General features: G+C 38.5%; 8 protein-coding genes across 8 annotated transcripts; 4 read left to right on the forward strand and 4 right to left on the reverse strand.

Moving 5' to 3' along the window:
- Positions 1-2,093: 2,093 nt before the first annotated feature.
- KLLA0_F07073g (uncharacterized protein) lies at positions 2,094-3,770 on the forward strand (the record flags this gene model as incomplete). The annotated part of the gene is made up of 1 exon (XM_455401.1): positions 2,094-3,770. One exon carries the CDS (start codon positions 2,094-2,096, stop codon positions 3,768-3,770), a length of 1,677 nt encoding a protein of 558 aa, XP_455401.1.
- An 875-nt stretch (positions 3,771-4,645) lies between these two features.
- On the reverse strand, positions 4,646-5,878 carry KLLA0_F07095g (uncharacterized protein; the record flags this gene model as incomplete). Its single annotated transcript, XM_455402.1, has 1 exon — positions 4,646-5,878. The coding sequence occupies one exon, from the start codon at positions 5,876-5,878 to the stop codon at positions 4,646-4,648; it is 1,233 nt and encodes a 410-aa protein (XP_455402.1).
- A 1,583-nt stretch (positions 5,879-7,461) lies between these two features.
- SRP14 (RNA-binding signal recognition particle subunit SRP14) lies at positions 7,462-7,917 on the forward strand (the record flags this gene model as incomplete). The annotated part of the gene is made up of 1 exon (XM_455403.1): positions 7,462-7,917. One exon carries the CDS (start codon positions 7,462-7,464, stop codon positions 7,915-7,917), a length of 456 nt encoding a protein of 151 aa, XP_455403.1.
- A 118-nt stretch (positions 7,918-8,035) lies between these two features.
- UBX3 (clathrin-mediated endocytosis regulator UBX3) lies at positions 8,036-9,274 on the reverse strand (the record flags this gene model as incomplete). Its single annotated transcript, XM_455404.1, has 1 exon — positions 8,036-9,274. The coding sequence occupies one exon, from the start codon at positions 9,272-9,274 to the stop codon at positions 8,036-8,038; it is 1,239 nt and encodes a 412-aa protein (XP_455404.1).
- Positions 9,275-9,658: 384 nt separating this feature from the next.
- On the reverse strand, positions 9,659-10,948 carry RAM1 (protein farnesyltransferase; the record flags this gene model as incomplete). The annotated part of the gene is made up of 1 exon (XM_455405.1): positions 9,659-10,948. The coding sequence occupies one exon, from the start codon at positions 10,946-10,948 to the stop codon at positions 9,659-9,661; it is 1,290 nt and encodes a 429-aa protein (XP_455405.1).
- A 189-nt stretch (positions 10,949-11,137) lies between these two features.
- Positions 11,138-13,195, forward strand: RIM13 (Rim13p; the record flags this gene model as incomplete). The annotated part of the gene is made up of 1 exon (XM_455406.1): positions 11,138-13,195. One exon carries the CDS (start codon positions 11,138-11,140, stop codon positions 13,193-13,195), a length of 2,058 nt encoding a protein of 685 aa, XP_455406.1.
- A 209-nt stretch (positions 13,196-13,404) lies between these two features.
- On the forward strand, positions 13,405-15,045 carry NUR1 (Nur1p; the record flags this gene model as incomplete). Its single annotated transcript, XM_455407.1, has 1 exon — positions 13,405-15,045. One exon carries the CDS (start codon positions 13,405-13,407, stop codon positions 15,043-15,045), a length of 1,641 nt encoding a protein of 546 aa, XP_455407.1.
- A 109-nt stretch (positions 15,046-15,154) lies between these two features.
- Positions 15,155-16,399, reverse strand: ASM4 (FG-nucleoporin ASM4; the record flags this gene model as incomplete). The annotated part of the gene is made up of 1 exon (XM_455408.1): positions 15,155-16,399. One exon carries the CDS (start codon positions 16,397-16,399, stop codon positions 15,155-15,157), a length of 1,245 nt encoding a protein of 414 aa, XP_455408.1.
- Positions 16,400-16,571: the final 172 nt, after the last annotated feature.

Here is a 16,571-nt window from a genome sequence, read left to right on the forward strand (position 1 = left end):
TAAAATAGAATGCTGCCGATGTAGCGATTTATATCACGTGACAAGTAGATGATCCTATTCAGATTTTTTTCCCTCCGTAATGCCATGCAATTGCTGGGCAATAAACGCTCGAGCCTTGAGTCAGTTCTAACACAACCAAAGAGGAATGGAAAAAAAAAAAAAAAGACCGGGTAAAACCTACCTGAGTGGAAAGAAAAAAAAAAACAACGCAACTCCGAGTCGGACCATTCCGTCCCAGTTTTAGAGTGCTTGAGAAGCTCAAGAAGCTTAATTTTCAATTTTCCTCACCCTTGTTGCAGCTGCGAAGTAAGGCACAAGGTAAATGGTACATGGCCTAACCAGAGTACTAACGCCGGTCAAGTTTGGGCTGGAATTAGCACTGCCCTGCCTTGCCCCTTCCTTTATCTGTCCAAACCCCACTTCACAATTCAGAACGGAATGACAGCTGGGCAAGCCTATACTGCCAATGTTCGCAAACTTGCATTCTGGAACCAAAACCCTACGGCCTTACCTGTTTAGCCATTCCTTACATGGTAATGCCATTTGTGCTTTTTTTTTTTCCTTCATTAATTCTACGCCCACGTTACTGGGTCTTACCCAAACGGAATATATTTTATGATATCGTCGGCAATTTGGGATGCTATTATCCAGTACTCCATCATAATATACCTCCCACTTTGCGCACGGCTCATAAAACCTACGCCAAGTTCTGGTAGTTACCTTTTTTTTTTATTTTCGAACTTCAAAATGGCTCAAAAACGGCTTCAAAATTGAATCAGGAAAAAAAAAGCATCCAAAGTTATGGAAAATCCCATACAATGAAACGACGACACAAGGTGAAACAAGAACCGGTTTGAATCTGTCAAAGCAAAGCCGGAGTGAAGAACCAGATAGCAACGCAATGTTTTTAGATGACTGATCGTATATTGTAGAATTCTTTTTTCGTTTTCCGGGAGTGCCTAAGTCCTCTTTCATATATCGCATAGCCTTCCGGTTGCAGCCGCAACCAAATAGCAATTGACTGGGGAAGAAAACCCAACCACTGATACAACGATTCAGAATGGAATTTGTAAAAGCATGACCCAGTAACTAAACTCCAGCAGAACGAGCTATGTCATTGATATATACATTAAACAAGGTAGTGTTTTTTTTCTTATCTTTATTTAGTATGTCTGACCTGACACTGACTCAAGGGAGTTTAGCGCTCATTACCGAGTCCCTTGTTCCTTTACCAGGCACCAGCTGCTAACACGCCATGAGTACTAACGAAAAAGAAATCTCCAACATGGCTAGATCTCCGGTACAGCAACTCGTATGCGACAGTTTATGAGCTCTTTTTTTTTTTTTACTACCTTCCCTCTCGCTCAGCTATACTTAACTAATTTCTTTCCTTTCCTTCCAGAGCTTCCAAGCAGTTTTTTTTTTTTGTTTTTGAGTGATTATATTCTTGTTGATCTAATGCTCTGCAACTGAAAGGAGAATGCCGAATCATTTTTCCATCCTTTGGGAAGGGCAACGAGTGGGTATGCTGCTGCGACTTTTTCTGTAACGGTTTGGATTTCACCGTTTGTAGTGTGGCATACGCAAAAGACCTGTCCATGTAGGTATTCATCATTAATATGGAACGCACGGCTTGTCCTCGGGTTTCTTTAGTTTGGTTTTTTTTTCCCTCGAACAAGGGTGCTTGCTCCTCTATGTGTGAGTTTGAGTGTGGGATGGTCAAGGGAGAGAGCGTCGGCTCTTACGTGCAAATGTGAAGCGCTACTTTTGGACCCGCTAAAGCCTTTGATTTTGGAAAAATAAAAAAAAAGGTAAGATGCTTTAGCCATATATATATGTATATATATTGAGCATTAAAGTGATTTACAGGTATGTATGGTGTTGAAATACGGAATTGGCGTATGTTTTTTGTGTAAGCTCTGCTACTGTACGTATTTTTTTGTTATCCCATAATCAGACATCAAACGGCTGCGATATTTTTGTTGTACTTCCTAAGATATCAGTACTAATATAATATTCTATGGTTTATATTATTCACTTGGGTAACGAATTCTAATAGCATTTACGATTGGAAAAATAAAGAAAAGGAAAATATGGACGTTTTATCTCACTCGAGCGTCAACGGTTCCGATCATGTACAAATGATCCAACTGCCACCAATTTCATCTTTTGATTCTTTGATCAGAGCTGCTTCGGTAACAGATAACAATAGTATAACGTCTTCAAATTCGAATTTTAACGCAGGTACGCCGAGTCCAGGTGTGACGAATGGCCAAGTTCAGTTCACTGTGGGGTCTGGTACCGTAAACATTGCACCACGTACTTCTCGAACGTCGGTACCGAATAGCTTGATGGCTTCTACGTTGGTAAGCGTGAGTCCCCGTGCCAGTGCAAGTGTAAATGCAGCTTATACGAATGCCAACACTCCTAGCACTCATCACAACGGTAATTATAATGCTGACCACGCGGAAAGTTTTAGTAGCAGTGTCAGTTTTAATGATAATAACAATAATAATATTCAACACAATCAACATCACCATCATAATCTGCAGCAGCAACTGCAGCAGCATCAACGTCATCCACAGCAAATACAACGTCAAGAGTCAAACAACCACTCTGTCCCTGTAGTCGTCTCTTCCGGTAAAACGTTTACAGATTCTTTGATGTCCTACCAATTCGGAAGCACAGGCAGCTCCGGATCAAGCCCTAACGGTCAACAATACCGTCCATCTTCATATTTCCAATCATCATTGTCGAATGGTAACGGTTCTCATACACAATCCCCCTTTGCTGGTAACCCTGTTTCGCAACCACATCATCAGATAATCCCCAAACTTAATTCAGGTATTTCAAATATGAATTCATTAATGGATCAACAAACGTCACCTACTAGCGATAATAATAATAGTAATGTGCATCACCAGCAGCTACATACACACTACGGTCAAGGCCACGGTAGCTCTTGTAACCATACACACTCACATTCCCAAGGTAGCTTGCATCATATGATTTCTCCGATATCAACAACTAACAATCATGCGACAAGCCCAACAAATTCAATTGCAACGGTTTTATCACCAACTACATCGACACCCTCGTCTACGGTGTCGAGTACATCAAAACTCTCATCGTTATCCACATCAAGTGATCTAAATACACATCTTATGGATAACTCGAAATCGGCTAAGATGAAGATCGAAAATAATGCAAACATGGTTTCCAAAAAACAACCAAGAAAGAAGAAGCAATGTCCTTTATGTGGTCTCTTTTTCTCTAATTTATCAACACATAAGTCAACCCACCTGTCACCCGAGACACGGCCTTTCAAATGTGAGGTTTGTTCTCGTGGATTTGCCAGATCCAATGATTTGATAAGACATAAAAAATTGCATTGGAAAGATGACTTAAACCAAGAATCTATGGATTTTGTTGAGAAGTTAAAGTGCTTGCATGAATTAAAAGGAACCTATAAATGCCCTTTTAACTCTAACTTGATTAACTTAGATCTAAAATTAAAGGGCTCTGACATGAAAACCGCAGATTTGCCATTCGAGACTTCAAATTGCCATTCAACTGGGGTTTTCTCACGTTGCGACACTTTCAAAAACCATTTGAAAGCTTTGCATTTTGAATACCCACCAGGAACAAAGAAAAAAGATAGAGCGAACGTTGCAGGCCATTGCAAACACTGTGGTCAGAAATTTGAAAGTATTGAAACGTGGTTAAAAGATCATGTTGGCAAAGAATGTGGCTATAACTACACTGGCTGAGAACGGATATCCAGGGTAATGTGCTGGCACAAAAACGATCTATGGAGTGAGGAACGAACAAACATAACTAAAACAATATGAAACGAATTATACCCGGGAATATGTATACCTCTATTTCCTTACCCAAACATACGACACATAAACGCACGGATTGTGAATACGGTACTTGTAGCACTACATGAACCGAACTGTCCATATATATGTATTTATATAAAGTTATATATTAATGAGAAACGAGATTTTTTAATAATTACTTCAATTTACTGAGGTTGGCACTAAAATAATTAGCGAATGAAAGAAATAAAACTGTTTATGAGGCAAGTGTCTTTCATTCAATTGAATGTCGGAAGAGGGTACTAGCTTTATGATAACGTTTTAGATGTTATATTCTTTTATGATTAGCAAATCAATCCTTAAGTTCCATAGTATCCATCATGTAAACATTTAACGCTTAAAAACTTTTATATTTATGATATATTTATATATAAGAAGAGAGAAGGAGAAAAAATAGAGACAATGTAAATGCCTTTTCAATTTTGTGATCGGAGGTCACAATTATGATTATCTGTCTCTTCGCATCCGACGTCTGATCAGTAAAATATTCTTATTATGTGCCTGTGAATGTTGTAACTGTTTTTCTTTCTCTCTTGGTTAATATGCGTAATTCAAAATCATGAGAAGGTTCAAAAGACGATGAGAGTTATAGTTCGTAAAATAATGTAGTAAGTTGTTAACATATTAATATATCATGTGGTGATGATAAGTGTGGACTATGGAAAGTAGGAAAGAAGGTGAGAAAGTATAAATGGAAATAAATAGGAGAATTGGTCATGAATTGATGGAAACTAAAGAAACCAAGTTAATTGTTAGCTAGTTCAGTTCTTCTTCTTACCAGTTCCGACACCAACGTTGTTCACGTTTCTGAACATGTAAACACCCTTGGAGTCAGCATCGTCAACGTATTGGCAAGTTCTTGCACTCTTCCATAGTGATACCCACATATTCTCATCGTTAAAACGGTAATGTTCACCCATAACCTTCTTGATAGCTTCTGAAGCAGGTCTAGCGTTGTAGAATGGAATTCTGGAACAGTAGTGGTGCAGAACATGTGTTTCGATAATGTCGTGGAAGATATGAGGGCCAATGAATCCGAATTGTCTATCAATAGTGGCAGCTGCACCTTTAGCGAAGGACCATTGGTCAGCCTCGTAATGTGGCATAGAGGCATCTGTGTGTTGCAAGTACGTGATGAACACTAACCAATGGTTAACCCAAATGTATGGAACAAACCAGTTAATGAAAACAGACCAGCCGCCAAATTTATCATACCATATCTTCAACACCAACGATTGTGTCAGAATACCCAAATCTGATAGCAGAATGTAAATGTAGTCTTTATCGTCGAACACAGGAGAACTTGGCCAGAAATGGTTCCATTTCCATTTTGGTACGTCTGGATAAGGCTGACCAGTGACATTGGTTAGCAAATAGTAGATCCAACCACCCAATTGTTGAGTAAGTAATTCTATCAAAGTTCTAATTGGAGAGTCTTCAGAGAATTCATCGATGTCAGCAAGAATACCACGAGACTTGACGAAATCTTCTTTTGTCTTTGGTACGAAAACCATATCTCTAGTAATATGGCCGGTAGCCTTATGATGCTTAGAGTGGGTATATTTCCATGAAAAGTATGGCACTAACAAGTAAGAGTGCAAAACCCAACCCACAAAATCGTTGACAGCACCATAATCAGAAAAGGCTTGATGACCACATTCGTGTGCTAACACCCATAGACCAGTACCGAAAAGACCTTGAACGTAGCCATAAAATGCCCAATACACAAACCTTGCAGCAACGTGTAGATCTTTGACGTATGGATAAGCAAAGACATTGGCAAAGTAACCGATACCGGCCATGATAGCGATATCACGGAACACATAGTATAACGAGACAGCTAACTTTCTATTATAGCATTCTGGAGGAATGGCACTTAAAATGTCCTTGATGGTATAATCCGGCACTTTGAACACATTACCATGTGTGTCTATAGCGACTTTGCAAGACTCGGTAGTAGTTTCAGCATCGGTTACGTACTGAGACTGAGACATTGTTTTGATTGGAAAATGTCCACAAGTAATCTAAAAGCGGGCCCAGTTAAAATCAGGAATATAAATTCAATACCAAAAGGTACACCGGGTGATACAGTCTAGATTAAGCTCTGAATTTATGCAGCAGAACCCCTTTTCACAGCCGAAACAGATATCAAGAGATTAGCCTGATGATATGTCCCTTTTAAATAGAACTAGATTGCTCAAATCTATCACTATATATATGTAAATATTCTATAACTCAAAAACTCAAAAAGACCAAAATTGGGACAATCTTAATATTTAAAATTTAAACTGCCTTTGGTTTTATATATTGGAAATGAAATTACGGTAAAGATTTGAATTAATGTATTTAGACAATACGCCGCAGCAGCGTTAACGAGAAAAAAAAGTAAGAAATATATATTTCGAAAAGTAACGGAGTGCACTACATTGATCTCCCTGCCAGCGCGCGTCAAGAAAGGGTCCACATTGGAAGTTACTGATGCCGTTGATATCCAAGGGCCTGGACTTAACAGGGCATGAGGATGGATTTATCACTCCGTTGCTGATACCAATCGTAACACAATCTTGCTTATTCACTATATACTACAAATAAATACTAAGAACGAATATCCAATTGGACAAAAAAGCACCTATAAACGATTGTATTGGCTACGCTTAACGGTTTAATGTTTCAATTCTTTTTTTTTACGAATTGTACTGTGGTGAAATCAGCGAGGGACACTGATTCTTTATGAAACCAAATCCAACCAAAAGGAAAATGCGTCAAAGGCTAGTAGGGAGAGAAAAAAAAAAAAAACAAAACAGACACCAATGTCTGATATCTTGCCATCGATTGACAATTGAGCTTCTACAATAACACTGGATACTCCCGGATCTCTCATCAAGGGTGAGAGAATGTACAGTTGATCGATTGAAGGTGTAACATTGCCAACAAAACTCTGTAGCAAATCACGCGATCAACTTACATATCCAATAGGATACCTCAAAAAACAGTCCGTAATCTCCTTGATGACAGAGAAGCTTACACACGCTTCTCTTTAGTGCAAAGTGACAATGACTACCCCCTTTCTGTTTCTCTGTAACTCATCGCATCTCATCTCATCTCGTCTCATCTCATATAGTATGGGGACCTGTTGTTTTTCTTTTTTTTTTTTGTTGGGAAAAACAAGATCGAGGATCGGAAATTTCTTTTTCTAAAAAAACTAACGAATTTCTTTTCGGGTTCAGGTGAATAGGCACAATTGATTTGGCAAATCTGGCGCAGATGTTAAATGTTATCCGGGTAATGAAGAACGTCACGTGGTTTGCCACATTTCATTCTTTTTGCACTTGTTTACCGGTATAGAAACAGAGTGGATATCAGAAACGTCGTAGAAATAAAGAGGAAACACATAGTGAAGGGACGATGGCCGGGTAGTGTAATTGCCAGTTGAAAAAATCGTACTTAGCTCCAGTCAAATGAGGGAAAGGCCTTAGATTCAACCTTCGACAGGCAGAATATGGTAAAGATGTCCAAAGAAAAAGGTTCAATATCATCACTTATCCAAGTCACCAGAATATACAGGTAACTTCCCATTATGTCAGACAAAGATGGAACCGCTAGTGGGCTTAAGGAAACGCCAGATTTCATAAAGAAACCTTTGTCTCATGACGAATTTTTTGTTAAGCTTGAAAAAGCTTTCAGAATGTCCAAGGTATCGCACAATCAGCTCAAAGTAAGCTTGAAAAGAGACTTGGGCAGTCATCACGTTCAAAAACCTAATGAATTGGATGTTACTTCCAATCCTACTGGTGATATCTCAAAGATGTCAGAATCCAAACGTTTAAAACAAAACGCTCAACCAGATACAAAACCATACAGACTTATCGTGCTAGTGAGCATGCCATATGATGGGAAACGAACGAAATTCTTCACTTTGGTAGATTCAAAGACTCTTGATAAATTTTGGAAGGATTATGTTAATGTTGTAAAAACAAGTATGTCTGGATTAATTAAAAAGAAGAAGAAGAAGAAGGGTGGTAAGAAAAACTGATGAAATATTCCCAACCTATTATCACCCATGAATCATAAATCCGCAATCGTGTAGCATTATAAAGTACATGTTATATATACATATATAGATGTCAAACTGCAAACCAGTAATTTGGTTTTCATTCGAACTCCACGACAATTGTTCCCGATGGATAAATTGTCCGTTCTTCCTTGATCACTGTGGTTGGCTCCAAACGGGTTCTGGGCACAGGTGAATATAGTTGAAAGTCATACTGATACTCGTAATTTGGTTTTTCTTGTGTAATATCATTCTCGCTGCTAGTGTCAGATAATAAACCTGCTCTGTATAATGCAACGTATGCGTAAATCTCCTCAATTGTTAATGAAGCATCAAATCTTCTAATAATTCTTTCATTTTCTAGTCTGATGCTTACTCTGCAACCGTCACCCGATGGTTCTGGCACTAGTACAGATTTTCTCCAAGCCAACCATTTCTTTTTAAGTTGGCTTTCCTCGATTACCCTATCCCTTTCCTGGTCCCTTTCTAGCGATTCTTGGTATCTCGAATCTTGTTGTTCTCTTAATAACCGTTGCATTTCCTGGTACTGTCTTTGCCTTCTAATCTCAACTAATACTGAATAATATGAGGCTAATTTGGCCTCAAAATGAGAGAAATCATAATCAAATAGTTGGCCCTCCACTCTGGCAAGCAATTTCATTTTATTATTCCGTTGGGGTCCAAGGGCACCTAAAAATGGAAACTGTCTAATCTTTAAAGAATTAGCAGTCTGTAGCCCTTGTGGTGTTGTAACATCGCAAAACCATACAACGCAATTATATTTGGTGACACATTCTACAAACTCGTTGGAAGTTAAAATCTTTCTTACGTACTCGAATGGATCGTATAGTATCGGATTGAAGAAAGATATTATTGCAAATTTACCATCGCTGGAACACCGACGTAAGATATCAGTGTAACCACCCTTAATCATATTTTTGCTCAACATTCCATTCTCTACATTGTACAACGTATCGAATGTATAACCACTCTGTTCGTTGGTATCGGCTGATGAAGAAAGGACATCTATAACATTTACGAATTGGTTACCCAAATCATCGCTGAAATGATTGTCTTTTCTTGTGTAGAAATGAAAGATCTTGCCTATTGGTTTGAAAACTTCCACCGAAGTTAACAGGATATTGAGCAAGTAATATAGTAATGTTAGTGGAATGTATAAGCACATTTTTAATATTCTAGGAACGCCAGCATTCAGTATTGTTTCCTGTTCAGGTTGTTCTGTATTATCATTGTCTTCAGGGAATGATCCTGGGAGAGGGGTAAAACTCACTGCAGGTTGGTTCTGCTGAGACGGCCTACTGAAAATGTTGAATACCATGTTCAACAGTTGCAGATTCGTTTCTATAGAAGAGTACAGCCTCTAATATAGGTGAAGCTTTCTCTTCTTCTACTGAAGATTTACCCTATGGATACCATTGACAACTTTTAAAGGATGTCTGATATTGTTTTTTAAATGTCAAATTTAATGGACAGACAATGATAGATCATCGTGAGTGGAAATTCACAAAGAAAAGCGCCACGGCTAAATAGTACAACTAAGGCATTTAATAGTTAGAGTATAATTCCCGATGATTGCTACTCTCAATTTTATTATATTCCGAAAGTTATTTTCTTCACCTATGGAGTCATGTTAATTTAGGTATCATAATGAGTATATAGTTTTATAGTATTACACATGCCATCAGAGTTAATCGTGAATTCATTACACTTTCATTGACAGATTAGACATGGATGGTTCTCCGCGTCTATTAATGAAATTGTTAACGTCAAGGATAGCCAGTCCGAATATGGGATGAATAGGCTCAACTTCCGGTTCTGGCACAAGTGGAGTTGCAACAAAATCGAAGGGTGAATTGTTTCGGACCATAAAAGAATGTTCGCAAATTGATAAACCAGCCAACACATAATTGGTATGATAAAAGTCCGCTTGTGTTCCCGGTTTATCTCTTAGGCCAGGGCTTTCTTCCGATTGACAGCATTTCAATATATATTGTTTTAGGGCGTCTTTATCTATGCATACTCCATACCCGTATGCTTCTAAGATTGCAGCAGTTCCGCCAACCCAAAAACTGTAGCAACCATCTGTAAGTTTATTGCTTCTTCCGTTTAAACCTTTCTCCTCTTTAGTTTGACGAGAACTACACCATGACAATAACGCATCGATATTGACCTTATCTAAGGCATTCAACATTGCCAAGCTGGCTACTGCACAAAAAGTGTAGCCACCATGTGCTTCATCATTTGGGCAGCCTCCGAAACCACCCTCGTAAGATTGGCATCTTGTCAAGAATTCCGTCACATTACTTGTTAGTTTAGAGTCCACAATGCCTAGTAGTGACGCTATAGATAATGCAGTGTATACGCCTCTCACATCTTGTTCGCCGACTGGGCGTGCAGTCATGAACGCGCCGCTAGGTGTTTTAAGAGAAATGAGCCAGTCGTATATAGCCTTTTTATTGATTTCTCTGTTATCATCGAGATTGTGACATAGAGCGATGGAATTTATAGCAGCGTATGTGGCCGCTAGATGTGGTAGTTGATGCTTTCCGCCGCTGAAGGGACCACCTGTAGGTGATATATACCATAGCTTGTCCAAAATACGCTTCTGATAATCGTTCGTAAGCCAAGTGGGATTCATTGTTTTGAAGGCATTGCCAATCCAGTACAACAGCCATGGCTGAGAGGCATCGAGTGATTTGAATCCCGAAGGTAATGGATTATTTAACCAATATTCAAGGAACATCTTATGAGAATCCTTCTGCAAATGGTTGAATTTCTCTGGAGCCTTTTCATAAAGCTCCAGACATTCATTTATTAACTCTTCCCTTTCCACCAAGGTTTCAGTAATCAGCCCTGTATTTGAAGTTCTAATTTCCATCACTTCTTCCTCATCTACCACTTCTTGCTCTATTGTTTCTCGTTTCCTTCCAAGCACATTGGTTCGAAGATAACTCATCTTTTTGATAGCCCTGGTAGCACTATTTATAGCCATTGGCCTTTGTCCAGATCTTTGCTTTCCTGTTCTCGCCCTCTTTGATGCTTCTGAAACTGGCAATTTACTATTACGAAACCTCAATCTTTATTCAAATAACATTTACGGTAGATATTTATAACTGAGAAATGAGTTTAATGCATCGATAACCTCAAAAACTGAGAATAAGGCTAAATGACTAATTGACTGATGCCCAGAGGAGCGCAAGCTATGCTGGAAAAGCAAGCAGACTCTGTGTGGAACCAGCTGTATGAGATATGCTGGAACTTCTACGTGAAGAACGTTTGGGATATTAACACATTTAAAGCGATAGTGGACAAAATAGAGAAAAGTGATGACAAACAGCTAATACGGTTTTTGATTTGGTTTAATGATGCTCGTAAAAGATCTAATTTCAATGACAAGTTCCAATGGATGACGTCTTTTTTGTATGGTAGGCGTTATCCGCCATTGGGCGATGATCTAGTGGTCAAAGAACCCTGGAATGATTTGCAACAATTAGACAGTATTATAAAGTACGGGAATGAACCAATTGACTTGGTCAAAATGCAGCCAGATTTTACTACGGAGGAACGTATTGTACAGAATAGGCGGGTCAACAACTGTTCTTTAATATGTAGTTTGACCAATGCTAGAGAGGAAAATCAGATAAAGAGTTATAGCGTCCATAACGTTTTCAACGTGATTCTTCATTTCAATGGGTCAAATCGACTAGTGTCAGTATTACGAGATTCAAATTTTCCAAAATGCTCTAAAGACGGGGCTGCCTTGACTCTCTTCTCCCATAATATAGAAGATATGTTGATTGAGCTTGCATATTTCGAAATCAAGAATAATCGGAACTACGCGTATGGGGGATCCAATACAGCTACTGATACTTATTTGCTCACAGGATGGATACCAGAGATTCTCAACCTAGGAGACGTATCATTTAGTGAAATACGTAAATGTTACCAATTCAATGCCATGCTTGCTTTAGGAACAGATTCAGTGAAGGGAAAAGAGGTAACAGAAAATCATGATTTTGTTGTGACTTCTGTCAATTGGAAGAAGGAACAATTTACCATCCTAAATCCTCACGGTACTGAAAACCCCACTGTGTATACTTGGGACGACCTAATAAAAGAATTCAAATGGTTATATGTAAATTGGGATCCATATTCAAAGTACACTCAACGTGTAAAACTACATGATCGATATCCAGATAAATTTAATGCATATCCTACCTGGACTCAAAAACCTTTGATGTGCATTGAGAACAAATCAAACAGCATTCAAAATTGTCATCTTTATCTAGAAAGACACCTACTAGATGATTCTATTCTCGAATCCAACCTGACAATTGGTGAAATTCCAAGGTCTGGGTTTACAGCTGTCTCAGCGGAGGGGAATAATAGTGGATTCTGTAATATGCAACTGCGGCTAAACCCCCATGAAACACGTCTAATCTTTTATCATTCAGACAAAAAGTGCAATTTGACTTTCCATTTACTATCTAATTCTGGTTTGGTTTCAATGTCAAAATGTAAATCAGATATATTAACTGCTGAGTCTAGCTGGAATATCACAAATAATCAGTGGACTATTGGTACTTCTGAATATTTCAAAAGTCCTGTTTTCAAACTAAAAAGTGATGGTTTCGATGATACTTATCTAGATTTTGAGCTAGTCTCGCAGTTACCAGCGAAGGTGAATTTTCAAATATTTGAGTCCGATGATTATGCCCTACAACGTCCGATCTTTAAGAATGACACATACTCCCCACAAATTTTTTCCAAGCATGGAGTAAGGTTATTAAAAGGGAGAGAATACTTTATAGTATGCTCCATCGCTCATCATATTACCTCTCCGTTCATATTTACGCTGCGAAACCCTGAAACAAAGCAGTCAAAATTTGAACTATCTCCATATTCGTTAGGATTTGGGGGATTAAGATATAATGAGGTTTTGCGGTGCAAAACGAGAATCACAATATCAGTTTCAAATTTCACGCGGTTATTTGTTCTGCTGTTCACGTCAGCTTCGAAAACAAATGGAAGACTCACGTTACGTTTGTACGAGAAAGAAACAGAGGAAATCCTCTTTGAACAAATAGAAACAAGGTATGATCTTAGTGTTAAACCATTCCCGATACCGAATATTGAACTTAAGCCAGCATCGTACGTGTTAGAAATATTCTACAATGCAGATGTTGTGATCTGTAATCTCGGAACTTCTCACCGAGCTATATTCGAATCGGATCTATAATTTCAACAAGTACGTTGTGGAGGTTTCCACCCACAAGCATATCCATCACATTGCATCACGTGATTTGTATTTATGTTTGCTCAAAAGGTAAACAAAAACGATTTATAAGATAAATAATGAAATTTGTAACAATTAAGGTCATAACGATCTTTGTCAAGCCGTTTACCGTTGATACTAATGCAAAAGCGCGGAAACAAAGCAAATAAATAATGGCATTTTGGCGAAATAGACATGAATCACCAGCCATTTCACAAGAAAGAAGCCCCAGTCCTGACAGGTTCCAAAATAGTGAAGATATAAGGGAAGATAATAATAATTATAATGAGGATGAAAAATTAGGATGGTTTGCTTCGTTCATGGGAATGTTTTCATTACCTTACGACTGGTACTTATCTATCAACGAAGATATAGCTGTGATTGACTGGGATAGTAAGTCAAACTCGGTAGCATGGCCTTTAGGAAATGTTCTAACCTTCCTTTTCTTCTCCGTACGATTATTGCAGGACAATGTGATAGCCCCAAACATCAATAAGCTAACTCATTCTGATGATGCATTTGACTTTTCAAAATCTAAGAATCTTCAGAAATATGATTATTTTCAGCAGTATGGAGGTTCCGCTTCTTCAAGCGAAAATTTATACTACAAAATGTTAAGACAATTGCACCGCCTGTTTTATCTGCTGACGGTGTTGTTATTAATCACTAATATTTCGGTAACTTATAGATATCTTTTCGCGCATTTCCAGACCTACTCGATTTTTTATTGGAAAACTGTTCCGAAGTCGAAGAATGTAACCAAAAAATCACTTCATGATTTGAACCATACCTACGTCGAAGACGCCAAAAGAGACTCTTTATGGGGGATGATTAAGTATCTCTTGTTCAATGGGTCTCACGATGATGAGACAAATAGAGCCCATTATTATGAATTACGAAAATGGACACCAAGCAGGTTTCTTACATCTTTTTTTGTCTCATTTTCTCCAATTGCATTCTGTTTCTTGTGGATGACAGATGTTACTTTCAAAACTCTTATTCCAATCATTATTCACCAATATGTTTTATGGTTTATTGTTATTGATCGATACGAGCAGAAATTGAAGGATGAGCAGATTTTGAGCATGTCCAGTGTGGCTGAATTAAATTCAAAAGTTATTCAACCTAAAATGAATGTCTTGAAGCAAGATGCGATGGTTGACGCAACACCTTATAACGATGGAATAGTTTACTTCTATCCGGCTTACACCACTACAAGGTCGCACGTCTTTGCAACCCACACTTTGAGTGGGAAACTTAGTAAAGAAAAGTATAATCCTCGCACAGATTCATTCGAGGATGCCAATTCACAGCGTACGGAAAACTACGTAAGGTTCTCGTACCATCACCCTAAGTCAATAAATGGTGCTTATGTACGAGAATCGTATCCTAGCAGACAGCATAGTCCGCGTTTGAGCCCTTCTCGCTATTCTCATCTTCAAAGTGGTAATACACCTTCCGCTCCCTCCACGCCACTTCTAATACCATCTCAACAACCTCATTTCGATCATTCCATGTTGGCCAATGCATCTAGAAATCATAATATAAGTGAGAGAAGAAACTCTCATAGTCCTATTAAACAACACTTTGCAAATAGGTTACTAAACTATCCGGATGAAACAAATGATAGCATACCCGATGTGTCTGATGACAGATTCAGAATGGATGATCGTTTCAGAAGAGGCAGACAAGGCTATTTCAATCGATCTCCCGACATCAATTCTGGTACGTTACATTACGATGATGGTGATGATGATGATAACCGTATATCAAAGTCTCCCTTTCGGAATTCATCGTCTTCACCATTTCGGTAGTTATTCACTCAAATACTCACATTCATTGAAGTTTGGTGCACTGGAATTTCTTGAGGTATCCGTAAATTATATAAACATAATACATCTCTAATTACTAAAGACAATGAGACTATAGGTCGTTCCACCCGAATAACCAATTGTTGACCCTTCCAATTAAATTTGTTGGTTGTTGGTTATTCCCATGCTGTTCCTGTTCTCGTAACTTGTTCTCCAAATTTCTTAAAAAGTTTGGACCACCATGAGGAGGGTTTGCATTATGCACAAACAACTGCTTTCCATCTTTGACATCCAATTTCCGAGTAGAAAAGGTGAACCCATGTTTATTATTATCAGCACTTTCTTGTGTCCCATTTTGTATATCAGATGATTCAGGTCCGTTTGGTTTCATCGATAAACTGAACGGGATTTCTCCGATGTCATCAGTTTTATCGATTTTGCACGAAGCCAATTGTTCTACGGCTGTTTTGCTATAAGGAACGCAGCCAATTAAACAACCTCCATAAACGGTACCATTCTCTTGTAGAGCTCTCAGAGCGGCACTAGGGGAGTCATACGTGATTTTAATCCATCCATCGCCCGTGAAGATAGGATATTTCTTATGAGGAATTTTAGAGTCCTTATTTTGAGCACGAATTCTAATAGTAGCACTGGATATGTTGTTACCTGTAACACCTCTTAGAACCTCAAGGTCCTCTAAAATATTTCCGAATTTTGAGAAATGTAATATTATTTGGTTTGAAATGGATTCTGGATATCCAAATACAATTACTGCGCTCTCTTGCGATTTTTGTCTTGATATATCATTTGTTTGATCCGCTGTCGGTTTTACAGGGGATTTCGACGCATCTCTGTCGAATGCGTTTCTTGTGCTCTTAGTGTATTCTTGAGTCAAAGGTATTTGGTTAGACGAAGGCATTGCGTTCACGTTAGTGGGGACAGACCCGAACTCATCCTCTCGTTGCCAATCATATAACGATTTTGTTGGGGGAGCTTCATTCGATTCCACATAAGTCGCGATATCAGTAGGTTGTGCAGGCTGCGTAGAGCTGAATGTTGGCTTCTTTGTGCCAAACTGGACGCTATTGAATCCGGATCTTTGGGAAGAGTTGTCATTCGAAGATCCATCTCCAGATGAGCTCGGTTTAGACGATCTTTTTATCACGGATTGTGGAATGTTTCTCTTTCTAGCTATATTATACCAGTTTTCTTCCTTTCCATTCGTGGCAGAGCTCTGTACTAGTGATTGTGAACTATTCTGCTGTTGTTGGTTTTGCTGCTGCTGCTGAGGATAATTTATTTGCAAGTTTGCAAACCTGTTCTCTTGTTGCGCTTGTTGGCCAAATACTGAACTCATGATTTAGGATTGTCAGTTCGCTTTCTCAACAATGTTTCAACAGTCAAAAATGATCAATTTATCCTACTTGAAATTGAAGAACACACCAAACCACAGTGTTACCGGTGCATATGAACATGCTACGATGATAACAGCTATTCTCATCTAATCTTATTCTTGATGTTTATTAGTT

Source organism: Kluyveromyces lactis (genome assembly GCF_000002515.2).
Source record: "Kluyveromyces lactis strain NRRL Y-1140 chromosome F complete sequence".
In the NCBI taxonomy this organism is placed as follows: Eukaryota; Fungi; Ascomycota; class Saccharomycetes; order Saccharomycetales; family Saccharomycetaceae; genus Kluyveromyces; species Kluyveromyces lactis.